We start from the raw sequence: 27115 nt of genomic DNA on the forward strand, positions 1-27115 counted from the left end.
TTCCTCTCATCCCTAATTGTTTTCAGAACAGGGAGTAGTAAACTCTTTTTGAGTATGTCTTCAAATGCAAACAAGTGAGTGTGATTATGTGCACGTGTATATGATAGATGAGCCAGCTGTTTTGTTCCTCACAAATAAGGCACAGTTAAAATACTAAGGGTGGAAAGGTTTAATTTTAATAATTGGGAGCAGGGAAAGCTACTGACTTCTTGCCTTTCTGAACGGTGAGTTGGTGATCGCCTTTTTCGGTATCATCAGAGCTGGTATAGGAACCCACCCATTTTACAAAGGTTACCTGTGTGCATGACAAAAGACCACACTTGACAAAGGGGTTAAATGAGAGGAGCTTCTGAATTTCCTTTCAGTAGTTTTAATGATCCCATGAGAGCAGCCTCTATTAATGAGAAAGTTGTATTCCTTTTTCTATGGTATAGTCAGCCATTTTCAGTTAGTGCTTTGTCACTGTTATCTAATACTAAACTACCTGGGCCTTCTGTAGATAACAAACGCAGCAAAACTGGGCCCCTTCCCAAGAAATGGGATCTCTGCCTATTCAGATCCAGACTGCCTTGGTATGCAGAAAGAAAAATAAAACCTTTTAAAAAGTCCAGAGGACAAAGTGTTTCAAAAAGGACACAATGTTGACTCCTTAGCAGCAGCCTGGAGGGAGAGGTTTCCGAATTGTCTTGCTATCCCAGTCTTTCAGTGAACAAGTTGTTACCTGTACAAGATCAGTTATATGAAGGAGGTACATGAAGTGATCGAAGGATATATTAAGAAACAGCCCTGTGCGAGTATTAGTTTTACAACAAATTATCTGTAACCCACTGTAAGAATTTAAATATTGATGTGGGGTTTTTTTTTTGAAAGACTAGCCCTCTATCTAATCTTTACTGGCAACTTCAGTGAAGACAGTCTGAACAGTATGCACTATACCTTTTTGTCCACCCCACAAAAGTGATTTGTGCTGGATATAATTTTACCACCTAATCTGAGGAAAGCTCCTGGAGCTTCATGGGTTGAGGTGGCTGCACTGCCCGCTTGCTTTTTAGCCGGGGGGGGGGGGCCTGGGCTCCTGCAAATTCTGATTAAGATGACTTAGTAACAAACTGATAAAAATAGACTGTACAGAAGACAGGCTGTTAAGGAAGTGAATAACAGCTTGAGAGAATTTCTTGCAGACGGCTGCCCATCAGTTACTAGGCTCAATTTAAGGTATTCGCTGTCACATACAGAAGACCATGTCTTGGGACCCTCCCCTGCCACGAGAGCGTCACTCATTGGAGTAGGGTCTTCTGCGGGTGCCAACCTGCAAATGAGCAAAATCAAGAACATGTGCCTTTCCTGTTGCGCCCCCCCCCCCCCATCTTGAGGAGGTCAGGAAGGCTCTTACAAGCTTCCTGCAAACTATGCAATGCTGGATTAATTAAGAGGGCTTTTCTGCATTGTACTAAATGATTCACAGTTAGAAAAATTATTAGGGACTGTGTGTAGCTTGTTGAAACTACAATGCTACTGTGGAATTATGCATCATTGGATGTGTCATGTTGTTACTTATGCTTTGCTTCAGTTCTGTTTTTAAGTCTTCTGGTTGGTTCTACAACCCAAATCCTGTTGCATTATACTGAATGTCCCATCCATCGATTGTAGTGACCCACTCAGTGTAACCTACCTTAAGTCCGAGTGAGAAGGGCAGACTATAAATAATGTCAATAAATACTGACCATTCCAGCACTGACGACTGATGAAGACAAGCAACCACAATTGTCTTTTGCACGTTTTAATTTGAAATTTAGTTCCATAATTACACTGCTCAATGCTGATATCACAAAGATAAAATTATAAATATTTCCCAGACTTGGCATTAGAAAAGCAAGGTTCTGCAACGGTTACATGGAACCATTCTGAAGGAATGAACAAACAAAATCTGTAAAAGGCTTAATTCTGCTGCTTAAGAATATTTTGAACCAAAATGTCCTCTGCACAACCATTCTAGGAGTGATTTATGATACTGCTTTGTCTGTTGCCAGTGTAAGGACTCAAGGATTATCCCCATTTTATACTACGAACTAAAACAAAACAAGTCTTTGAATACTTGAACAGGTTCTACAAAATTTGGAAGTCTCTAATATGAATTATTGAAAAAACTACTAGTTGCTTCCATTTTATAGATTTTTTTTTTAAAAACCTCCTAACCTGATTATACGTGGATACTACAGACATTGTGGAAGTGTTCCCATAATTAAAGATACTTATGGAATTGGAAAAGAAGTTTTCCTAAAGGCTAACTGAGCAGCTTAATGCTTTTCTTACATAAGAAAATTACAATACACATCCCCTATAAAAGTTAATTTTACATTATTGCTAGTAGACAAGTAAAGTTAGACACAATAACACCAAATGGTTTGACAATAATTATAAACAGCTGGACAAATGCAAAAGGCTTAAAGACTTAAAAATGGGTGCACTGCAAAGCCTTTTATCAAAAGTATATAAAAGTAGTCTAAAAATCCACGTATTGTGTAGTTATCCCACTCAGAAATGAGACTAAACACCTCTTTCTTTCAGAAGGGCTCAGGCAAGTACAGTAACATTTGGGTCATTCTCCCTTAACCATCAAATCTAGCACGCCACTGTAGTGCTCCTGTACTGCTGCCAAAAATACAGGACCTTTCTAGTTGCTGGCCAAGGACTGGTGAATGGGAGGCTGGAAACAGCGAACATGTTCTACTGGTGTGCCTTCTCCATCTCCAGACTTCAGATATTTGTCCAATATGGTAATGATCTCATCATTCAAGATTTGGAATTTCCGGATTCTTTCAACCATTTTCTTCAAAGGCTGCCAATGACAACAAAGGGATGGTGAGAAAGAAAGCCAGGCTACACTGGGAAATCTCTCCACACGTATACTGGAAAGGGAGGGTGTTGTTTGGATCCTATAATAAACAGTACCATTGACAAAACAAGAAACTGCAACAGGCCTCGTTAACATACCACATTCTTTATGACCTCATCTTTGCCATCATGCTTCTGTACTTTCAGTAAATGGTAGCAGAAATCCAGTACGTCAAATCGACGCTGCTGCCCCAGAAGCACTATAATCATACAGCCGGCCCAGTGCAGGCCATCCCCAAAACACTGCCTGTGAAATAAAAATCACAGAAAACGCAACGTTTAATATGCCAAGTCAACATGAGACACTATATCCTAGAAGAGGGTAAGTGCTGAGAGCTTTTGAGGGAGGCCTTATGAAATTATTTTTATCCTACCTATTGACCATGGTTTCCAAGGGGGAGTTTACAGATATCAATTTAGATCAGATAATAAAATGTCCAAAACGATTCTTAAATCCAAACTCACCCCACAACAAATCAGCTAAAACGAAAACCCTGCATAACAAACTCAGCTGAAGGTCCTTCCAGTAGTCACTGATTATGCCTCTGAAGCAGAACCTTTGTCAATCATCACAGTGATCAACCAAGTACACATAACTCCAGGATAAGCAACTAGAAAGTTTTTTTGTTTTGCTACAGGGCCACTGGACACTGGGTAGGAAAACAGAAAGCCATTCTGTGTGCTTTGGCAATAAAAACACCTACTGAAAACATGAGAGAACTTTAAGCCAAGACTGTTTGAAAGAGACTGGTGTGAACTTCCTCAAAATTCCACAAAACAGGTTTACAAAATCATTCACGGTTCTACCAGAGTGATACAGGTTAGGACTGGATTTAAATAAACAGCAAACTTCCTTGAGAACTTTGCAGACTTCCTTTTGCTTCCCAGAAGCAACTGGTCCATTTCCCTCTGTCTGCCATGGAGAATAATAATTATCGTATGGCATTGTATGTAGTATAGCCAGGAGATCCAAATATTGTCTGGCAGCATCACGTTAGGTGGGGAACTATGCTTATTTTGGGGGCTGAGAGAGCTCTGAAAGAGCTGTGACTAACCCGAGGTCACCCAACTGGCTTCATGTAGAGGAGTCGGCATCGAACCCTGTTCTCCAGATTAGAGTATGTCGTTCTTAAACACTACACCATGCTGGCTCACCATGGGAGAAATCTGAATAGACAATGGGTGGTATCCTACCTGGAGCTGGAGAAAGGTCCTCGGACCAAAGGAGCCTTCTTCCTTCAATTTAAGTGACTCTTCTGTTGAAAGACAGGCCACTGTAGTTGGAGAAAGGCTCCTTAGGTAGGAGGAAGGCTCAGTGGAATAGTAAGACACAGGCCAATATGGTTATCTTGAAAATGTCCATATATCTAGCAATTCAAATATAAGTCAGGCAATGTTAGATTCAGAACCTTAGTGCATGCTTGGATACGTACTCCACTGTAAATTCATGTGTACCCACAGGAATACAGTACACAAACTGCATTGCGCTCCACAGGCGGTGAAATTCTACGCATTCATCCACATGCATCACACCATTGCTGGGGAGAGGGCCGCGCCAGATTGGGTCCTCGAGGAAGCTCCGAATCCTGGTTAAAATGACTTCAAACATGGATAGCCCACAGCAGAGACGCTCCTTGGTCAACAAATCTCCTTCTCTCGCTATGGCAATTTGCTATGGTTGGAACCAAAGGGAACACCATTGTAAGACAAACAATAACTTAGCAGGCAAATCGAAGTACGCTGACAGAAATGTCTTGCTTCCTTCACTCTGCTTCTGTGTCTGTATACTGAAGCCAATTAGGTCCACCCTACAAATAAATGGCAACAGACACTGAAAACCAGCAGCTTAGCAACCCTACTGAAAGCTATCTAAGCTCGCTCTCGGACACAGACCATGGAATCTGGAGAGAGGGCCATTTCCTTCTGGAAGCTAATATTTTAGCATAGTTCAGAGCAGAAGTGGCGGCTTAGTTTGCAACCAGCTCTGGGTTTTCTCTCTACTTCGTTCAGTGAATTATAAAAGAACAAATGGCTTTTGTTAAAGGTTATGAAGGACGTCAGCTGGTTCCGTGAAATTTGAACTGCGAGTCCCCTGGGTGAAAACCCTATGCGCTGGAAATTGTGTTCCTAAATGTCACCCTAGCACTGCCTTCTAGCATTTAACCAATTAGCTATGGGTATCAGAAATGTAATGAGCTGAGTTCAGCTCATTATATACCAGTGGGAGTGAGGATGTCAAGGGCTCTTGTGAAATTACTGTAGAATGATACACTTTTACTCTAAAACAAGCAAAGGCTGTACCTGAGGTGTTCCTAGTCTTTCAATAAGCGGAACAAGGTGGAGTGGAGCGTACTTTGATTCCAGTCTCTTCATTTTAGCATCAAGTCTCTCACCCTCTGGAGGGAGAAAAAACAATTCTTTCAAAAAGAAACTAGTGGCTTGTGTGCTGGTTTTTAAAAAAAATAAATACACAAGAGGTTCTTTTCTCCCCCTTTATCACTGTTTGTTTCTGAAGGCAAGACACGTGCAAGTGGGAGGTACTTATTTCACTCCTGAAATAAAGTGATTGTGCTCAAACATACTTTTGCTCTCACACAAATTTAAATCAATTCAGATAATCCTTATTACACATAAAATGCCAGAGTCAAGAGACAGAAATGTTAATGTATAAGCCAAATGCCATTCCCCTCCCCTCTCCCCACCAAAAAGTTTTGTTGAACAAAACTTGCGGAGGAGAAGACATTTTGGTAGATCAATAATTTGTGAAGAGACAATGTCCTGTGACCAGTGGGCAGACTCAACAGGCAGGGATCCCACTCAGGTTCTTCGCTGTCTATTAAGATTTCAGTAGCATGCACTTAAGGGGGGGGGGCAGTGTCATATAGTGGTCAGTGTCAGACTAGGGTCTGGGAGACCCGGGTTTCTAATTCCTACTCTGATATGGAAGCTTCCTGGATGACCTTGGGCCAGTCTCACACACTCAGCCTAAAGTACCTTGCAGGGTTGTTGTGAGGACAAAACGGAGGAAAGAAAAGAGTTGGGTTTTATCCCCCACTTTTCTCTACCTTAAGGAGTCTCAAAGCAGCTTACAATCTCCTTCCCCTTCCTCTCCTCACAACAGGCTCCTTGTGAGGTAGATGGGGCTGAGACAGTTCTGAAAGAGCAGTGGCTGGCCCAAGGTCATCCAGCAGGCTTCATGTGGAGTAGTGGGGAACCAAGCCCGGTTCTCCAGGCGTTTGCCTGAGGCAGCGGGTGCCCATATATGGCCTCCCTGAGGTTGCTGTCACCCACCCATTGATAATTGGCCATTACTTCATCTGTACCAACGGGCCAGAATCTTTTATAGCCAGCTGATTTTTATCTCAAGCTGTACCCACCGATTGTAATGTTTATACTGTGTTTTAAATTTTAATCGTATTTATTATAATATGTTACCTGCCCTGAGCCCGTTTGCGGGATGGGCAGGATATAAATACAAACAAACAATAAATAAATTAGAATCCACTGCTCTTAACCACTACACCACAAAGAACGATATAAGCTAAGTTCGGGTTCCCACTGAGGGAAAAGGGTAGGTTATAAATGGAGTAAATAAAAAAATAAATTTCATTTTTCCACAGCAGATACAAGAAAAGGTAACAATCTGCAACTGGCAAGGAGAGGCAAAGGAAGAGCAGTGAACCAACCAAATGAGGGAAACAAAAACCTTCAGGAGCAACACTAAGGGCTCATGTCACAAAGGTGCCAAGCATTTCCAGCATAGTGCTTACAACAGCAGGTTAACTACGGTAGTTGCAGTGGTTTCATTACAGAAACTTCACTTGCTCAGTCTTCAGGCTTCAAAGCAGATCCACAAGTTGCACAGGCAGCATACCAGCCACCTACTGTGTTGCCAGGTGTTCCATTTCTGCAGTGCCTGGCAAGCAACAGATCCAGGATGTTCACTGATTGGTGGACCACCAGCATGCATTAGAACCATCAAACGATGAGCCATACCTTTGACATGAACTCTTGGTAAAATGTTCTGGAATGGAGCCGCATGCAACAGATCGCACACTTCCTCTAGCGACTGCAACAAAGAGGACAAGATGTACTGAAAACATACAGCAGCATATGAGAACAGAAACCGTGATAAGGTATTAAGCACCTGTCAGTGTCCCAGGCTCTCTTTTAAACCGCAGTTTGGTAGCAGGAGGCTGTGCTGGACTGACAGACTGAGCGCTACAGCATTTAGTCACCCACCCAAAACAGGCTGCTTATTCTACAGGCAGAATTATTAAAACTGTGATCGTATTTATTGAAATTCCTAATGCAATTGACTAAATGCTCACGTGGCAGACAGCGAGATGTGACCCAAGCAGTGAGTCATGCTTTTATTTTTATCAGCATTATCTCCATAATTCATTATTGCCTCAAGGACAGCTCCACGAGGGAAGCAAGTCAAAGACACGGGGAAATAATGCTGGACCCTTAGCCATTTTAAAGCAGTCTTTGGAACAGGCTATTCTGACAGTAGCTTTTATGTTCCAACTGGAGAAAAGGTTCTGGCAAAAGAAAGGCAAAGTGACTTTGACAGGTTACAACAGGACTTAAATTTGAGTCAGGTAGTTTCCAATGCCCTTGCTCAGCAGAGGACCCATTTGTGTGTACTTGGTGGCTGTTTTCTTCACTTCTAAGTAACCACAGTTAGCGTCAACGTGATTGGTTAAGATATTCAAATCAAAAATACGTGGTTTACAGACAGGACTGATACTAAGAATTTCTAACTACTGTCTGCAATCTGTGAAAGAAACCCTCCCTCAACTCTTGACATGTCATGCTGCACCAGGTCGGATCCTAGCTTCTACAGGTGGAAAGAGTTTCCCTCTCCCCAGTGGCCCATGCCAGCCCTAAAAAAGCGATGACCATCATCACATCCTTGAGGGGAGGGGCAGATCTTGCCCAGTACCCCCCCTTCCTTACCGCAGCCCCTCATTGCACATGATAAATTGATCAGAAGGTCCCGTTCACCTTCAGCAGAGATCTCAGAGGCTGACAGGGAAAGGGGAAAAGAGAGAAGGAAATCTGCTTGTGCCATTTTCTTCTAAAATTTTACTCATAAATATTGCCCAGATTCTGACAGCACAGATATCAATGGCAGCCACTGAAAATATCTAGCTCCGCACAACCTCTCCATCTCCTCCCCACAAAAATGTTTGGTGTAACTGTTATACCTTTCACAACACTTCTTAAAGTGACTCAATATGCTTGATAATGATTTTAGGAAATAACTGGCCAAGTGCATGGTGGTTTTTTTAAAGAATATAAACTAATTTCATCCAGGAAGTCATACGGCTGACACATCATTTTTGAAACACTGCTATATTAAATTCTGATTTTAAAAGATGCCTGTTGACCCCAATAATATGATGCGGACTTCAATACAACTCCAGAGATGTGGGGTGGAACATCTTTTCTGTTACAGTGAAACTGAGGTGGCCCTAGTGACATCCATGAAAGCCAGACAAATTCGGTTGAAATAGGTAAGTGGAATACCATGGCCAGTTCTTTGGGCATACTAAAACTCAGTGTATCAATTGTTTCTAGGACCTTCTTTCCCCCCTTAAATGTAAACAAAGTGAGATAAGTACATGCCTAAGTCAAAATAAATATGCTAAATCAAATCACATTCTATTTAGGGCCTTAAAAAATTCGAAATTCAACTTCTTTCAGAGAACCTACATCACTACCCATCCTACAGTACTATTTTCACACTCCTACTACCCAACACATGAAATTACTCTAATAGGACATTATCAAAGGATCCTTCAGAACTTTACTGATTTCTTATAAAAAGCAAAAATGTCCTTTCCTTAAGCAGACACCAGAGGGCATTGAAAACATGTAATTTTCTCCATCAAATAAATAAATAAAAAGCTCATGCCTCTCTCATTTTGAGTCTGAATTCCTGTAATGACAAACTGCTAGAATACCACCTACCCAGCCCCTATTCTTCAAAAAGTTCTTTTCAGAGAAACAATTAAAAACAACTGTAGCGTTCAGGCCTCATATCTATACTTGAATTTGGACTGCCTCAAAATGATCAAGACCTACAAGGAGTACTTTCATTCAACTCATCACCTACCAGACTCTGCTCAATGAGGAGGCAGAAGAGAATAGCATTTCCCACTTCCCGCAGATTTTGGAAACACACCGTTTTCAGTTCTGCATACTCAACAATATCCTTCAACTGATGGTGAAAGAATTCCAGAATCCCTGAGAAACGTAGAGAATATGAGATATTATCGAAAGTAGAATAAAAACCAAAGCTATGCATTTTCATGCGTGAGGAAGCAACGTGATACACAAAGATGGATCTGAACCACCCAACCCAAATCATATCATATGTAGTAAGCAGATTTGTATTAACTTATATAATTTACAGTGCAATCCTAAGCCCCCCCCAAAAAATGCTCAGGGAGCCAAATTGACCATTGTGTTGGTATATGTCTGAGACACGCCAGCGTAAAGGCCAGTTACGATGGTGCAGGGCCCCAGTGCCACACCGTCACTCTCAGGCACTGGTGGAGAGCTGCAGTGGCTGCCTACTGGCATAACTGAGGCGTAGGCCCGTGCACCAGTGTGGTTGTGGGCGGTTTTGGGGGCATGGCCAGAGGCAGTTGGCTCCCTGAGCCCTTTCAGCCTGGGAACGCCCCTTGCCAGAAGCGGAAAGTTACACCAACAAAAGACATGTCATGGCCCAGAGGTGCCAACTGAACTGAAAACTCAAGTTGTCGCCACTTAGGCTCGGAAGAGGAAGAGCTCAGGATGCCAACTACAGGCTCGGCCAATCAATCACCCCCCTTAAACTTCACCCGAGGGATCTTACAACTCAGTAGTTAGGGTGTGTGGCATGGGGCTCTGTCTCAGAGCTCTCTGCCACACGGACTTAGAGCAAGCAGTGAGGCACTTTGGTGGTGGGAAAAGCACAGAGAGGGCACTTAGCACTACAGGGCAAGCACTTCCTGCTAACACCCAAGGAGGAGAGCGAAGTCCATACTCTGTGGCTGACCTCTCCCATTTCAGAACCCTAACAGGTACCCCACCTTTGGAGGCTCAACCCAAAGGTCAACCATGCACTGACATGCAAGCAAGGGCAAGGGTCCCAAACTTGCTCCCCCATTCCCCTTGCTTGAGGCTGGGTGCTGCTACAGCGCCTCCTGCACTCAAGCCCAGCACTGAGTCCATGCAGGAGCAGCACAAGCCATGCCTGCACAACACAATGGCCCCTGACATGCCATGTCCATCACAGTGCCACCACCTCCACACAATGCCTGAACTGACCACTGTGGCACGGTTACTATAGACACTACACAGGTTACAACTGGAAAACACTGCAAACCCACCATCTTTGTCTGCTGGCCGCTGCATAACTTACGCCCATAGGGAACAGACTTGTGCCGCCGTAGTTATGAAGCAGCCGGCTGCCACAGCACAGGTATAGCATAGGATTCCTCTGTTATTCTGTGTTCAAGACAGTACAGTGGATCCAACCAGCTTTTCTGCTACTGAAAATGCTATATTTACTCAAATGCAAGACTAGGTTTCTCCCAAGAATGCCCTTTTTTGGGGGGGGGGGTTCTCTACATTCACATACAAGTTACCATTATGTCCAATAATTATTAGTGTATAATTATTCTTTTTTGGGGGGGGTCATCTTACATTCCTTTTGAGTAAATACAGTAGGTGGAAGGGGTGTGTGTCTTTCTTAACCACTTAAGAAGGCCATGCATTGTGGATCATGGGACATGAATGGACTAAAGCCATGTGGGATGTGAGTTGCATTAAGAATGAGAACCTAGCAAGTTTAAGTCAACCCAATGTATCCAGCTATGTAGGGTTTTTCCAACCTAACTGAAATCATATTCATAGCATCAGATAGAGGTGGGCTAGTGACATAAGGAGTTTTCACTTTCCTCTACATTAAAACATGGTTTATTGAGCTGGTGAAGGAGTTTCACCAAAACAGCCCTTATACTAGAGTTAAAATCTAAGGAAATTAACATATAGCTGAAAGTATATCACAAAAGGTAGCTGAATCACAGAAGCTAGACTATGATCATTGGAACCTCAAAGTGGAGAGTCTTTGTTTAGACCATCCTGAATGACAAATAAAAGTAGAATTATATAAAAATATGTTTAACATCTCTGGATTCTGCAACAGATTCAAATGGATTAAGAGAAAGTTGGGATAAAAAGGGCAAAAGGTAGTTAGTGTGGATACCTGCTTCTACACAAAAATGGTGATGCCATTTCTTTCTTGCATCCAAGTTCTCTTCATAAAAAGGAGTTTGCTTCCACTTAACTGATCTGCCCTCCCCATTACTTTCTGCAGCTTTGCCTAAAAATGCCACCTCCTGTTTTTTGAGTGGGCTGACAGGTGAATACCTCACATTTTTAACAAAGGCTAATGAGGCAATTCATCAGCTCAACAAGAGAACCATGGGAGCTAACATTTAGTGCGCCTTTGACCTAAGTTCGGCCTTGGTAACAAGAGTCAAGAACTTGGTATGATGCAAAAAGCAACCCAATTTAAGTTAAAATGAGGTCTGATGAGGTTGAGTAATACTGGGAGGGAAGGAGAGAAGAATAAAAGATAAGAGCTGGGAACAAGCACTGTGATTCATTTGTGTTAACAAAAATTGCGGAGGTTGTGCTCAGGGTAAAGAACAAGTCTTTAAGTCACAGTCAAACAACAAGCGTTCATCAGAAATCATTCTTCTGAAGTGGCACTGGAAAGTAGCTCCTCTGCCGGGGTCGTTCGTGCTAAAAAGCTAAGCAACCAACCTACACAGCTATTCAATAGAATACATTTAAAACAACACCATTGTCCTGATCGTCCCAGAAGTCAAAGATAATCACTTCGTATCCAACATAATTTTGGGCTACTGCAGTAGAGAAAAAGCGTTGTTATCCGGCACTTATAGAGAATGGAGTTTGCCAGTTAATCGAATTGGCCAGACACTCAAGCTTCTTGCTTTGCCCTGCCCTCCGCCCAGAGGAATCTGCAGCAACCAAACACCAAGCCATTGGGAACACCATGGTAAAGCTCCCCACCTGGCCGGACCGTTCCGCTCTCCTCCCTCCCAAAGCCACAGAGACCTGTGGTGGCCTGGGTACCTCCCGGCAGAGCTGGCTCTTGACAGCTTGAGGCAGGCTGAGGGGGAAGGAGGCACCTGAGGATGTCGTCAGCTGGCAGTGTGAGCTGTCCAGAAGGCCAGCAATGGCTGGAAGCATCAAACCTTTTGGCCAGAGAGGTTGAGCGGGACACACTCGTGCATGGGTATAGTGGGGTGGGCAGAGGAGCTTGCCACCTGGGCAATGCCAGTTAACTAAGTGTTCTGGATAATCAAGGGCCAGATAACATAATGCCTACAGTACTTTGCTTTCCCCACTTTCTCTGAAGGCAAGCAATGAGAAGAAATGCTTATAAACATTCTTTACAAGTGGATCCTTGTGTGTAAAGTTAGCCCACAGGGGATGTGGAGGAGGATGGGTGCATGAAGTAAAGTGAAAATGAAAATATGAGTTGAGGACTCGAGAAGAAACAGTCAGGAGAAGGAAAATCCTCACACAAGATCAAGAGGCAGAAACAGCTATGAATGAGATGTCTGCAGGCAGGCATTCCGGAGTGCACAGGGGGGATGAGGAACTGCACAGGGGGGGTGAGGAACTGCAAGCCGTAGAAAGTGCAGGAAGACCACAAGGGACTGGTGGATGCAGGAGAGAGGTGGAAGGATGTTCTTCTTTGAACTTGGCAGTCTAATCATAGTCCTACATAGATATGATTTACTGCAGCACTGCCTGGACAATTCTGTACTCCATACATCTTAATTTACAACTCAACTCATGCCTACAAAATGGATTTGGAGGAAATCTGAAACTAAAAGTCCCAATGTGCAACAACAGCAATGTGAAAACAAAATTACTTACAATGGTATTTGCACAATTAAGCTGTTTATAAAGTAGTGCACTAAAGCCTAGAAACCATATAGTTTCTTAATGCTGTAATATCATCTAAAGGAAACTTACCTGGGGAACCGTACTCATGTCTGGGCAGCCTACAGATTTTTGGCATCACTTCCATTAAGGTCTTCACATATTGCAGAATTGTGCCTTGTAGCTGGGAGAAGAGATATTCGCAAGATGATTAGTGCTATTACTAGAGGTAACAGAAATCAGGCTGTGATTCACCAGCCACAGAAGCTGGTTGGTGTATCTACTCACACCATCTTAGAATTCCTTCACCTGAACTTTTTATTGCTCAGGCGAAGTGTTCATATACACAACAAATCTATCACGAGAGCCAGATTTTCACATGAAAGGAAGCATGGTTTATTTCTTGGACACAGGCACATCTGTGGCAAAAACGTTTTGTGAAGTAACCCTTGGTGCTATCAAGAGAAGCTTGAAAGGTGCGCAAACTAGCTGATTAAGGCTGCAATGCTATGCGCATTTACCGTCAACTAGATGCACTGAATATAATGAGACTTACTTCTGAGTAAGCATGCATAGATCAGGAAGCACAGTATTAATCTATTTGAACAGTTTTTATCCAGTTCTATATACCGTACTTTTTTAATTTTAGATTTTATTTAAGATTTATTAAATTGCAACACCATCAAAGAGATAGGAAAGGAACAAAAAATACCAGATAAGTACACTGTCAAGGGATTTACCCATTACATACTGGCCAACGGAGCATAAAAACAGGAATATCAACACTGAATTACCCTAATTCTACTTCTAACTATTCTGTTGCCAGTTCCAGCCTCTGTACAACTCCTGACCATAATGACTGCACTCTGGATATATCACTGCTTTTTGGGGGGATGGGGGGGGGGGACTGTTAATTCCACCAGAACTTGGATCTCTTTTACTTTCAACAGCCAATCTTGAATCTTGGGCGTATTTTTTGCTTTCGTCTCCTGGCAAAGATCAGTTTGACAACTGGTCTTGCAATAATATATAAGGCTACCATTTGAAGTTCTCTTGGGATGCTGAGAACATAATTCAATAGTAACGTTTATAGTTTGCAGGGAACCTGGCTGATATAGTCCTCACCACTTGCTTCCAATAACCGGAGGCACGCTTGCACGTCCACCAGTCATGGAAGATGTCAGCCTTATCTACTCCACAAAACCAGCACTTACTATTCACAGTATTATAGACCTTTGCAAATTTAAAGGAGTGAGGATGCTGCCTATAAATTATTTTCATCAAGTTTTCTGTAAAGGAAAGACAAACTATAAAGACAGTTCTGTATGTAAATACATATTTCCATTTTGTATTATCCAATATCCATTCTTTCATCAGCCTAATATTAATATGGCAGGAATAAGGAATCCCCGGGCCCCCATTTAACGTTTTATCATAGGCACTGCTCCATCAAATCCTAGGCATTTTTTTACATCAAACAGAAGCATTTAACACTTGCTGCCAATCTTTTAACACATTTTTAGAGATTTCAGCTAGTAAACTGCAAAAAAAAAAGTTTAACCTGGGAAGAATCATCATTTTCATCATGTTTACTTATCCTAAAAAGGATAGATTTAGGGTTTCCCAGAGCATAAACTTTACTTTTAGTTCAGTTATTATTAGCTCATAATTGATTTTATTAAGTCATTCAATGTTCTTAGTTGACCAAATACCTAAATTCTTGGCTTGATTTGTTCTCTTCATACCCCAAATCCAATTATTCTCTTTGCATTTACTGAAATCTGTGTTGAAACAGATTACCTCAGTTTTACCTACATTCAGTTTATACTCTGAGACCTTACCCTATTTACATAATAAGGGTCTAATTCTTTACCAGATTGCTATCTTTTCAACAGATATCAAAGAATGCCATAGGCATACACACCAATTTTGTAGTACGATTAACCCACTGAATTTTCGCCTCCCTCTCACCATAATTGTTTATGATTCCAGAGAGATCATGAAGACTAACGTCTCTTGTGATATCTATTTGCAGAGACAGGCACCCATTTATGCTGACTTTTGCAAAAGATTGTAGATAAATCAACTTGGCCCATCTTACAAAACTGACTCCAAAACTGAAAGCCACAAGAGATTCTACCAAAAATCTGTGTTCTGTTCTTTGATATACTATGATATATGATACAAATAGGAAAGCTGACTTAGCTTCTTCCTTATTGATCACCTCATTTAGTTAACAAGCTTTTGTATAAAGTTAGAGTCCAATGGCACCTTTAAGACCAACAAAGATTTATTCAAGGTGTGAGCTTTCAGTAATAGGCTGACTAGGTATGAAGACATGTGGTCATGATTATACCCTGCAGATAGTTTGCTAGTACAAATGTCAATATTTTTTAAGCTACAGTCTATAGGCTGATAGGACAGTATGAGCTCACTAAAGTAGGATCTTTCAAGGGCCCATGAGTCACAACAATTCTACTCTCTGCCCATGGTTTAGGGAGAAGTTTGGATTTAAAGAAATATCACTGATGTCTTGCACGGGTGGGGTATTATTTGCAAAAAGCTCTTGTACAACCCTGGTGTGAAACCATTGGGTCCAGGCACTTTATTTCATTTAATGTTCCGAATAGTCACTTGCTACCTCTTGCAAAGTTATCTTTTCTTCTTGAGAGAGTGTTGGTATCAAATGGTTAAATAAATTGGGGAACTTGACTTTTTTTAATGGAGATGTTTTTCCTTCAAATTTAATTACCTTTACAATGCAAAGTTTTCAATTTACTTTTGAAGAGCTCATTCTCCAGATAATGCTTGGGTTTATGTTTAGGATCAGCAATTACAAGGCTTACTTTTACAAACCATGCTTTACTTCATGTTTGAAGACTAGTTCAGGCAAATCTGACCGGTACCGCTGGATGTATAATGCTCTTTTCTATCCAGTTGTCAACCAGTTTGGTGTAGTGGTTAAGTGCATGGACTCTAATCTGGGAGCACCGGGTTTGATTCCCCACTCCTCCACTTGCACCTAGCTGGATGACCTTGGGCAAGCCGTAGTTCTGATAAGAGCTGTCCTTGAAAAAGAGCAGTTTCTGTCAAGAGCTCTCTCAGCCCCACCTACCTCACAGTGTGTCTGTTGTGGGGAGGGGGAAGGGAAAGGCGTTTGTAAGCCGCTCTGAGACTCCCTTGGGTAGTAAAGGGCGGGGTATAAATCCAATCTCTTCTTCTTCTTCATGACAACTTGAAAACAGAAGGGCGGGAGCCTCTTAACTGTTGCTTTGACAAGTCCACAAAATATGTAATCAATACATAGTGGGACCTGCATTCCCCCCAGCATATCACCAGCTATACTTGTCCACCCACCAGACTGGTATAGTGGTTAGCGTCTTGTACTAGGATATAGGAGACCCAGGTTCAAACCCCCACTTCGCCAGAGAAACTCGTTGGGTGATCTTGGGCCAGTTACGTAACTCCACCTAACCTACTTCACAGGCTTGCTGTGAAGATAAAATGGAGGAACGAAGAACGATGTCAGCTGCTTTGATTTTCCACTGAGGAGAAAGGTGGGGTATAAATGAAATAAATAAATAAATCTATATAGGAATATTCTGAGATATTCACCTTATGAAAGAAATTAAGGTGTCTCCACTCCCCCAAATCTTTTAGCTTTAATACAATCTGGTGATCAGTAGGGATAGATCTCCATACAACTGTCATAGTGCAGATTCAAGGTGGTGGCTGGCTATTAATTAGTAGGGCTAGATTATTTATTACATTTCAGCTAATGCATGTCCAGCATATGGTACAATGCATACTAAACTTCATTCAACTCACACACTCGTGTAGGTGGTCATGTAGGCCCTGGGCATGAGAATTTACAGAGGGCAGTCCTAGCTATGTTTTCCAAAAGCAGAAGATGCTTCTGCCAGAACAAAGGGTGTTCAGGGGGGGGGGGTGTTGCTCATTCCCCCTCCTGCTGCAGACCTTCACTACCCTTGAGCCATGATTGCAATGGGCACAGCAGGCAGGGAAGTTTGCTTCCATGACAACTGCTCCACTCATGCTAGACAACTACTTCACTCATGCCATGTTTTCCTGCTGTCCAAATATATGCTATGTGGTTGGCCTTAAGCGGATCATGTAAGCCAAGGAGTTTTACTTGGTGTGTTTCTTTGTATCAGAGTCACATATATTTCTGTCCCTCCTCTGACGCCTGTTCTTGTGTTAAAACAAGGATTTATTTTGTTCAAGCAGCACACATACATGTAAAAAGTGATATTAATGCTTGGGATAATCAAGAACTTACCATGCCTTTAAGACTAACAAACTTTACTGTAGCATAAGCTTTCAGGAAACACAGCTGTGTTTCCTGAAAGCTTATGCTACAATAAAGATTGTTAGTCTTAAAGGTGCTACTGGGCTTTTTTTACTATTTTGCAGCAACAGACTAACACAGCTAACTCCTGTGGATCTATTACCATACCTTAAGATTCATAGCTCTCCCCACAAAATAATTTGCCATGCAGAAACTTAAAGTTGTACTTCAGACACCTGTAGAGTTAGAGAAGTAGAACATATTCCCTCCAATTATAACTTCAGAAGTAAAGTGTGAGTCAACATACCAGACTCTTCACAACTTTCAGTAGTTCTTCCATTACTACAGCAATGCCCTGATATCCTAGGAGTCTGCAGATGACCTTGAAATGAGGTGGACCCACAAAGTTCCTGTAATTGCTATAAATGCTGGAGTATGCCAGATTCAAAGCCTAAAGGGAAACAAAAACAAGCCCAATGTATCTGATCAGCAGGTATTTCTTCCTACAATATGAGGTTCATAATGTTCTTTTAAAGGCCACAAAGTTACTTTTTCCTACTGTATAATGTTTCATGCAAAATGAACTTTGAATTGTTTAACTGGCACAAAAAAGCAGAATTACAAGTGCAAAACTGATGTCAATATGCTTTTAAAATGTAATGGTACGACACCCGCCCGCCCCGGGCAAAGAACAGAATACTGATAAAGCCAGCTTTAACAATACCCGAGGTATAACGGGCAATTTACTGATATATCGAACTTGTTGCTTGTAACTCATCAGGAAGGTATTTTGGCTTTTGAAACACAGAGAAGGAATCTCCATACAACTGTCACAGTGGTGGTGGCGGCTGGCTGGCTATTAATTAGAAGGGATAGATTATTTATTTATTACATTTCAGCTAATGCATGTCCAGCATACGGTACACTGCATTCAATTGACACACTGGTGTAGGTGGTCTAATTGCAAGTTGCTTCTCTCAACCGGAAATCTAGGCAAGATCCAACCAAATGGTTTTAACTTTACTGTTAATCAGTAGGACTACAAATTCTTAGTGGTGACTGCATCACACACCAGAATGGCAAACAAGCCAATATAGTGCCACCTTTCTTCCGAGGCACTAAAGCTCATTATTTCTGAAATCCAATTTCGTCTCCCTGTAACAGAGATGTCAACCAACCATAGAAACAGAGAAGTCACTGTAATGGAGACAATTTTTCTTTCCTTACTCTTCACACTTTGTAGACAGATCTTAAACACACTGTACTTGTAAACAAGTTCCAATAAATTCAGTGGAGCTTACTTTCTGACAAGCATGCTTCAGCGACAGCTGTAGAGAAATGCCCTGCGGTTCTGTTGCTAACCAGTAGAAAACAACTCCAGCACAAGGTGAAAAACCTACACCCTCCAAAATTGCCCTGGCAGCCCTGTATCTCTGTGATGTATCATCTAGTTATTTTATGAGAAACTGACACTCTTACCTTTTTGCTCTCTTGTGAACTAGAAACTACCTCAGCAGATGGCTAGTAGATTATCAGAATCCATATACAAGAGTATTCTGAATGAAATTAATAAATCCTGATACTAGTTAATGGTGGATTGAAATACAAAGTTGCCAATTAAGGCTCATTGGATTCTAGTACTGCAGTAAATACACAAACAACACGCAAAGGGATAATGAAGGAATACTAGCAAAGGCATCACAGTCGGTCACTAATGTTTTGGGTATATACTTGGTAGAAATAGCATTGATGCTAACACAACCACTTTTCTTCTTTTACCATTTCTAAAATAGCTTTGGAGTACAGGAAAATAATATCACAACACTGTTTTACGTGTGCCTCGTACAGATTCATACTGAAGATTTCCCCAATTTTTTCAGACAGCTGCAAAAAGGCATTCTGAAAATATAACTCTGGGGGACATGTAAGTATTTGAATTTTAACTGCATTTTTCCTTGTTATATTCTGCAATAACTTTGGTATGCGTCCCCTGGTAAAGTTCTATAAACAAGGGAGCAAGGTAGAAGGGGCAAGTCATAGGTCCTGTAAATAGAACATTGTGTACATAAAATTAAAAAAAAATAATCAGCCAACCCAGCGATGACTATTTTAGAAAGCATGGCTAATTTAGAATACAAGAATTTTTAGTGTACTTCACGAACCTTGTGAAGTTAAGCGCTGTAACACAGAAGTCTGTAACAAAAACACATGTAGACAGAAAATTAAAAGCAGCTGTCTGATAGAGGCAACCTCAAAGCAATCAAGGCAGAAAAGCTCTCTAAAGCTATGCTTCTCCCTCCCCAACCCAAGGAGTTTAGTAATGATGTCACTGAGCAAAGCAAGCCCAGGCACACAAAAGCAGAATCTAACCAGCACACTAGAGCAGTGTATTCTCTACCAGGAAGCAAGTAAGAGAAAGTGAAGGCTGGCTTTACCTATTCTCAGAAAACCTAGGCAACAGAGCACTTAAGACAAGATGTTCTCATGTAGATAACAAAGGGGCCTCATCACTGCAGAGGAGAACCTATAAGAGTCAAGCAATGAGAACTTGGTCCAAATGACCTACAGGAAGAAAAATCAGCAACTACAAATCATGCAGAAAACTACTGGAAACCTGACTGCTGTTTTTACCCAAATATTATCACATGAAAACCTCAGAATTTCTACATCAGGAACTGACAGTAAGTACGGACTTTTAAAAATTGATAATATATTACATAGTATTTCCCTTACAACATTGTTAGCACACTTTATCATATACTGTACATTTTAATGCGATATATGTATATGAGAGAAGGAGGGTGGAACAGATGCCCAAGAATGTTTGTTATCTGAAGGAAGGGAAAATGGATTGTAAGGGTATGGTGGGAAGAAGCAGCCCAACCCCTAAACCTTAAATCAGCACATTTCTTTCTCTTACCTAGTTCAAAGTAGGCTGCATTAAATAAAAGTAGGGTGCATTTAATCAAGTTAAATAAAAGGATAATCTAAATAGCAGTCACTCTTAAACAATCAGGAAAGTAACAGTAAACTGAAAGCAAAAACACAAGATAAAGTAATTTCAGTTTATGATGTATCCTTCCTGTAAAAATGCTTGTTGCTTCATCCAATGTGTTCAACCAAATGGTTAATTTCTGCTGGTTGAACTTTACCTTTCGCTTATAAAAACAGAAGCAAAGGTTGCCTCAGATTGGTGGGGGAGCTCACTATCTTCTCAAATATTGGATGTTCGATATAGGCAGATTCTTTCAGAAAATGCTAATTGCTTGCTTAAATATTCATAGTCCCTTTAAAGACCAAAATATGCAAACTACAGTGAAGTGAAATAGGTTCTTAGAGGATTTACATCCTTGTTTGTTCAGCTCTCCCAATATGATCTTGAAATTTCCAACAGTAAACCTGCAATAACATTAGTGTAATACTTCAACACTATTACAATTACCTAATCAGTAATGCATTCCAAATTCATTAGCAAAATGATTCTTTCAACATACCTGTCTGGTTTTTAAAAAGGGTACCAGAAGAGTAATTCTATGTGCAATTTAATATTTACTATGTTTCACATAAAAATGTCTCGTGCACTAAAAAAAAAATCAATTTAATGTTTTTAAATCAAAGATTATTTTCAAGTAGTTATGACTGGTTTGGGGTGAAATATTTTACCTTTACTGAAAGTACAGTTTATATACAACACTTGGGCACATTTATTCAGAAGCAGACTGCATTGAGATCACAGGGATTCACATACAAGTAATGTTTGATTGTATATTAAAATACTACAGCACTTTTTCTCACATGTATGGAAATATGCAGGTAGGACCATGTATGGAGAAAATCAGCCAGGGAAATTCTCTGTGAACTGGCCCTCAGAAGTTTGTATTTCTTGCTGTAACAGTAAAAAAAAAAAAGCTCCTCTGAAAACTGGATACCCCTTTCTCTGAAGGCTAAATTCTTTACAGTTCAGATGCAACTCAAATTTTTCAAAATCAAAGGGTGGTCAGTGACTTCCAAGGGAGCATAAACCACAGAGTAATATTTTAACAAGTTCCATATTATTTCTTGGATCTACTGGACAGAAATACACTTGTCTGCAGAATGGGATTGTCTCCCCCTACCCCCGCCCTTTTGCTCATCAGAGCAGGGTCTTCTATGGGTGCCAACCGCCAAAAGGGCAAAATCAACAACTGCCCGTATACGTGCCTCCTCCGTTGTGCCCCCCCCCTTAGGGAATGGCCTGCCTGAGGAAGGCAGGAAGGCTCCCACTCTCATGGTTTCCTACAAACAATGCAAAACTGAATTATTAAAAGAGGGCTTTTCTACACAGGCAACAGACTTGCACTGTACTAAATGATTCACAGAGTTACTTGGGGAAATTATTAGGGACTGTGGTCTATACTACTGTGTATAGCTTGCTGAAACTAGGATCCTACTATGGAATTTTGCACCATTTGTCATGTGAATAATTACGTTTTGCTTCAGTTCTGTTTTTAGACTTGGTTAGTTCTACGACCCCAGTTGTATAGCATTGTTTATTGAATGTCCCATCCGCCAACTGCACTGACTCACTCTGTGTAATCACCCTTGTGTCCCAGTAAGAAAGGAGGACTGCAAATAACATAAATAAAAACAAAAACGAATTGCCATAACCACTCATGCGATCCCCACCCCACCCTCGCTGGTCCTGGGGATACAAGCTGATTACTTTATGTTGATGGTACTAATATATAGACTTGTCAACTGGCAGAGGAAACTAGTTTATCTTGCAAGGGATTCTTAAGACTGATGCAAAAATGAATTAACTGTTGCACGGATAAATTAGATTCAGCAGTATTTGTACCTGTTGAAAGCTCTCATTTCATCAGAACATTTTCACTTTCCTGGCTTGGAGAAGAAGGGCCAAGAACGTAAAATGCTTGCACATCAAATGGTCTCCTTTTATTACAAATTGAAATGGTTTCATACTACAGTGTGCAAAAAGTCTTCTTAGAAATACAGGTTCCTATTTATCTTCATTGGGCATTAGCTTATTTTCTTAAATTCCAGAGCTTACAATCCCCTGAGATCTGCGTCTTGAAACTTCTTGGTCTCCTGAATCCTAAGAGCCATCGCTGCTCTCTGAAGAGAAATACTGAGAGAATAAGAAGGAACCTACAATGGGAGTAACAGTACAAAATGTAACAGGAAACACAGCCCTGGTAATCTGGCCCAAAATGGCAAGCTGTGCTGACAGCTTTTACAGCGTTATGTACAACCCCAACTGGGATAAAACACTGTCAGGGTACACCAGGAAACATTTTCAAAAAGAGGAGAGAGTGCCAGGCAGCCGCTCTTCATTTGTCATCGAGAACCTGATTCCATTAACAACTTACATTCTGTGTGTAACTTGCCAGTCAGCAAACCCATCCAGTGACCAGTGCCGAATTTTTAACACCCCCAAGCAAGATCCAGCATCCGCAAGCAACAAGAAGAAAGACCTAGCAGTGGGCATATGGCTAACCAGTTCTGCTCTGCTTCTCATCATTGCTGGTATCTTTATTTATGGCTGCTTGCATATATGGTGGCGCAAAAGAAGAGAGGCTTTAGAGGCACAAAGCATGCCTCTGGGAGAAAAGGAAGAGGCGTGGACAAAAAACGAATTGTACAGTTCGGCAGGGCTCAACCAGGAAGCCCAGCCTGGCCAACAAATGGAGATCAGAAATGCAGAGGGTGTCCAAATGGCCACTATAATTGCCAATCCTCTAGCAGCTAAGGAGCCCTCTATGCTGACTTCCAAAAGTGAGGATTTTGTGCCTTTATCTATATGTCAATCTGCTGCAAAATAGCGAACCTTGCTGGGGTGAGCCACTGTACATGTTTTACTGTATGCAAACAATATGTATACCTAAACCTACCTAATAGCTGTTTACAAATGCCCTTCTGTATCCAATAGTTTTCCTAAATCCTCACACAAAAGCTAATGCATCACAGCTATATATTATTTTACTAGAAGACTGAATAGTCTCCTGATCCAACAAAGCTAACTTAGACACATCCAAAGGCTAGCAAAAACTCTATATTTTGGGCTGGGGGGGTTGAACATCAACAATATTTGCTTTAGAATCCCCCCCCCCTTTGTGAAGGGCTGTGGTTCAAGAAACATGAATGCAAAACTCCCAGAACTACACAGAATTAGTTTTCTCTGTATCTCAGCTAGCATAAGCATAAACTGAAAACTATTACAAAAACCTCTGCTGGAGATTTTATATACACACATACACAAACGTCATATTAAATGGTGTCCATATGAGGACACAGAAACCAAACTTTATTATATTCCAAACATGGGGATTGGGGAAGGGGGACAACAAAGAGAAGGATTATTCAGTTTATGATATTCCTCATTGTCTAGTCTATCAAACAGAGTTTCTGCTTCTTAATGCCGATGTAATTAATGGTAACTTTTAACAAGGCGTGGTACTCTGGTTCAGGAGCTGCGAGTCAGACTGTGACGTTATACTTGTATTTTGTTAAATGGCTGTGTTATACTATGCATACTTCAAGTTAATATGCCCTCGTGCAGGAGAAACTTGCAACTGCTAAAGTGGTTGCTGTTGTCATTTCTAGCTGTTTCTCCTGAAATGCATTTACATTCATGTGTAGTTTCAAACTGCTAAATGTACCGACTCTCTTTAGTTTAGTCAGCAAAGTGTAAGTCATCTGTGACACAGTCCAGCTTTTAATAACAAAGTAGATTTACAAATGGATTATCTAGGAGACTGTAAATAGCATGTGCGCGCGCATGCACACACACACACTGATTTAATTCAGGCGCCACAAAGGGTAACTGGCAAATAAATACTGAGCTGTTGTCCCTTAGGGAAGCATTTAATCACTGAATACTTAAATAGGTACCGGGGGGGAGGCATCACTGGCTTCTAATCTGCTTTTAAAATGACACGATTGATATCATTTTGGCCATTCTTTGTTACAGGTCAGTGCTATCAAGCAAACATTTTCCTTAACTGCGTTTTCTTGTGACTCATGAGTAAAGTGTTTAACGAAATGTGAATGAACTACTAAAAACTGATGTCCCAATACTATTAATTAAACTGTTTTATAACAGAAGAAATGTTTCACCACAATTAGTCTCTGTTTAATCAAGACCTATTTCACATGCTTCATGGTGCAACTTCTCTTAAGCGTCACGCTAGATCTAAGGCGTTTCAGACACATAGCATTGTCTTCAAGTGGTAGCAACAATTTCACCAGAACGATCTTGGGCACAGATCATAGAGAGCCACTCAAAGTTCATCAGATAGCATCTCTTTTAGTTTCTGATCCCAAAGAAAAGGCTTTCCACCATAAATATGTCTGCAAACAACAGAACATTAAGACCTGGTTGCCAGATTGAAAAGTCTAGCCATATGGACCCAATTCAGATATCCAGTGAATCAAACTGTATGAAACAGCTTTCTATGAAAAAGCACAGAGCTCATCTCGTGTCCTTCAAGTCCAGGTTTAGATGCTCCCTACCACCAATACTATATCACGCTACTTAGTGGAGCCAGCACAATCAGTTCCACAAAGAATGCATAGTAGTAGCACATAGGTGGCAGCGTATCATAATCAAACTTGTAATTCTCATGGTAACCCTGTTTCCTAGGACACACCATACATATGCAGCAATATTCAGGGCCTCTGGCCCCACCATCATAGCCTTCAGGTTCATTCACAATTTCTGTCAAATAATCACAAACGAAGGGGCAGCAAGGACCCCCATTCAAAGCATAAAGCCTGCAGCTGTGTCTCAGTCTCCAGGGCAATATGGCCACTGCTGTGTGCTATGAACTGGGAGCCCTAATCTCACCCCTCTTAGGAGTCTGAATGAATTTTTTCTGGACATCTAGGAAGCCAAGTGAAGTAACAGGATTTACCTCTTGTTACTCGACTTTATTTCAGGAGAGGATCAGGGTTTATGAGCACTTCCCTTTTCCTGTCACAATGAAGAATGGTGTATTGTTCTAATCAGTACCAGAGATTTATTTTAGACAGCTTGATCTCTTAGCTCTCATGTATTTCTTCAAAATATTTAAACTTAGCTTTTCAAAAGATCTTTCACCTTGAACATATACTTACATATGCACATGTTATAAACCAAACTTAATCTTTATATTTCAGCTACTGCAACATGGGACTCCCAAGACATAGGCTATTAAACAGCTATTCATGCAATATATAATTCGCATAAATGCTATCAAATGCAGAATTGCATTTCCTGGGCATAAAAAGACAGCAGCATCTATGAATCATAAAACACTGAGAACGGCGGCTCGAATCCAAAAACTGCAAACAGAATACATCTTTGATACTTTCATCTTCTTGCTGCAGACTGTACCTGTCCTCACTCCCCAAACGAGCGACTGTTGGGAGAACCTTTGGAATAGTACTAGATAGAATGGGAGGGCAAAATCAGCAGAAGTTGTCCCACTCCCATGTGAGCAGAGGAAAACTGAGAGCGAGGAAGGAGCTATTTCCATGGATTTCACCCTTCCTAATGCAGCCGTCCCCTGCCTGATGCTCAGGAAGAGCTTTTCATGGAGTATAAGGACTGCAGCAAGAGAACAGAAAGGCAACAAAGATCCACTCTGTGTTCTCCTGTTCACTTGAGGTTCCCCAGATCCAAGCCACTGTCTGCTGTATTTCAGGAAAAAAGGATTAACAGCAAACAATACACAAGACAAGCAAGGAGCAACTACACCAGCTTCTGATGGTGGGGAGAGCAGGGAACAGTAATAATGACCAAAGCCAAGCATAATCATTTGGAGAAGCAGCACCAAGACTCTAGACAGATAACAGGATCACGCACTACTTCCACAATACAGGATGTGGCGACTCGTGAGCTATCAAGAGGCATTTTTCATATGTTTCAGTCAAAAGCAAAGCCGAAATATGGAAAGAAGGTCTAACCTTGGATCCATGTAGATACTGGGGCTGTGCATTAGGCTGCTTATCTCTCTGGAATTCCTGGGAAAAGGCCAATACTGTTCGAACAAACCTATAAAAATAAAGATAATCCAGCTATTTATATTTATGCAACTGCAGTTTGTTTATTTTCAAAAACTGCCTGCTTATTCATAATGTGGAGCTTCGGTCCCGAAATTATAAGAAATATGGAGAGGCATTTAAGGTCTTGCTCAAAAGGCACCACAGCATTAATATATTATAGTATAATTTAAAAATCTCCACAACAGAAAGAATGTTACATTAAGCATGCATCTCTCCAAGCTAACTAGATATCTATTATTTACTGATACCTGGACTTTTTCACAGAAGGAAAGATAATGTGGATTACAGACATGCATTGCACAATCCTATAAAAATTGTTTTATATTTTCTGTATATATTGATGTCAAAAAGCTCTTATAAAGAATGTACGTGAATTTGCTTATCATCACACTGTAGGCGGGGCAGCTCAAAACACTGACACACTGATAGCGGTGTTAGATTTTTGTGCTCCTATTCAACACTCATTTCCTCTGAGTTCTTATATCCGGAGAAAAGCAATGGCTGGCACACCAAGGATTCCTCTGCTTCTTCCCAACTCCTTCCACCATGTCAGAACCCAGTCCTGAGTTCTCCCAACTCCCAAATGGTGACAGCAAGCAGGCACACAAAACAGAACACCGGGTAAAGTTGCTTGGGAAGGGAGGGATTTGAAGAACTGAATCAGAAGTATGGGACAAAGGGTTAAACACAGACACACCTGTGTTCTAAGTTACACACTGCCAAAACTGCTGCTTTTTTGGGGGAAAGTAGGGATTCAGTTGTGTGCATTTGTATGTAACATGTTGCTTGCTCTCGACTGGTATATATGCTTTTATAACAATAGATGTTGTAACAAATCAATTTTAGAGCACTTTTCCAGTCCTTCGGCAAACTCATCCGTGTTCCCTT

At 41.1% G+C, this 27115-nt stretch overlaps 2 protein-coding genes across 2 annotated transcripts in view; one reads left to right on the forward strand and one right to left on the reverse strand.

Annotated features, from left to right (window-relative positions):
* Positions 1–1770: 1770 nt before the first annotated feature.
* The window catches only part of LOC107110223 (cytoplasmic FMR1-interacting protein 1), a 68559-nt gene continuing 43214 nt past the window's right edge, over positions 1771–27115 (reverse strand). Inside the window, exons 23-31 of the mRNA XM_015410973.1 lie at positions 26129–26216; positions 17490–17633; positions 12967–13057; positions 9020–9150; positions 6892–6964; positions 5197–5291; positions 4329–4567; positions 2995–3142; positions 1771–2839 (exon numbers count right to left, since the gene is read on the reverse strand). Coding sequence (XP_015266459.1) covers positions 2675–2839; positions 2995–3142; positions 4329–4567; positions 5197–5291; positions 6892–6964; positions 9020–9150; positions 12967–13057; positions 17490–17633; positions 26129–26216 — 1174 coding nt within the window. The 3' untranslated portion in view covers positions 1771–2674. The remainder of the gene's footprint in view (positions 2840–2994; positions 3143–4328; positions 4568–5196; positions 5292–6891; positions 6965–9019; positions 9151–12966; positions 13058–17489; positions 17634–26128; positions 26217–27115) is intronic.
* Positions 22304–25376, forward strand: FNDC9 (fibronectin type III domain containing 9). Its single transcript, XM_015410975.1, has 2 exons — positions 22304–23018; positions 25340–25376. Exon 1 carries the CDS (start codon positions 22336–22338, stop codon positions 23002–23004), a length of 669 nt encoding a protein of 222 aa, XP_015266461.1. The 5' UTR covers positions 22304–22335; the 3' UTR covers positions 23005–23018; positions 25340–25376.

This window comes from Gekko japonicus, unplaced genomic scaffold, assembly GCF_001447785.1.
Source record: "Gekko japonicus isolate JY-2015 unplaced genomic scaffold, Gekko_japonicus_V1.1 scaffold244, whole genome shotgun sequence".
NCBI lineage: Eukaryota > Metazoa > Chordata > Lepidosauria > Squamata > Gekkonidae > Gekko > Gekko japonicus.

Excerpts from the sequence above, each read along its gene's own strand:
- FNDC9 (XM_015410975.1), top strand. The coding sequence starts at position 22,336 with ATGGGAGTAACAGTACAAAATGTAACAGGAAACACAGCCCTGGTAATC.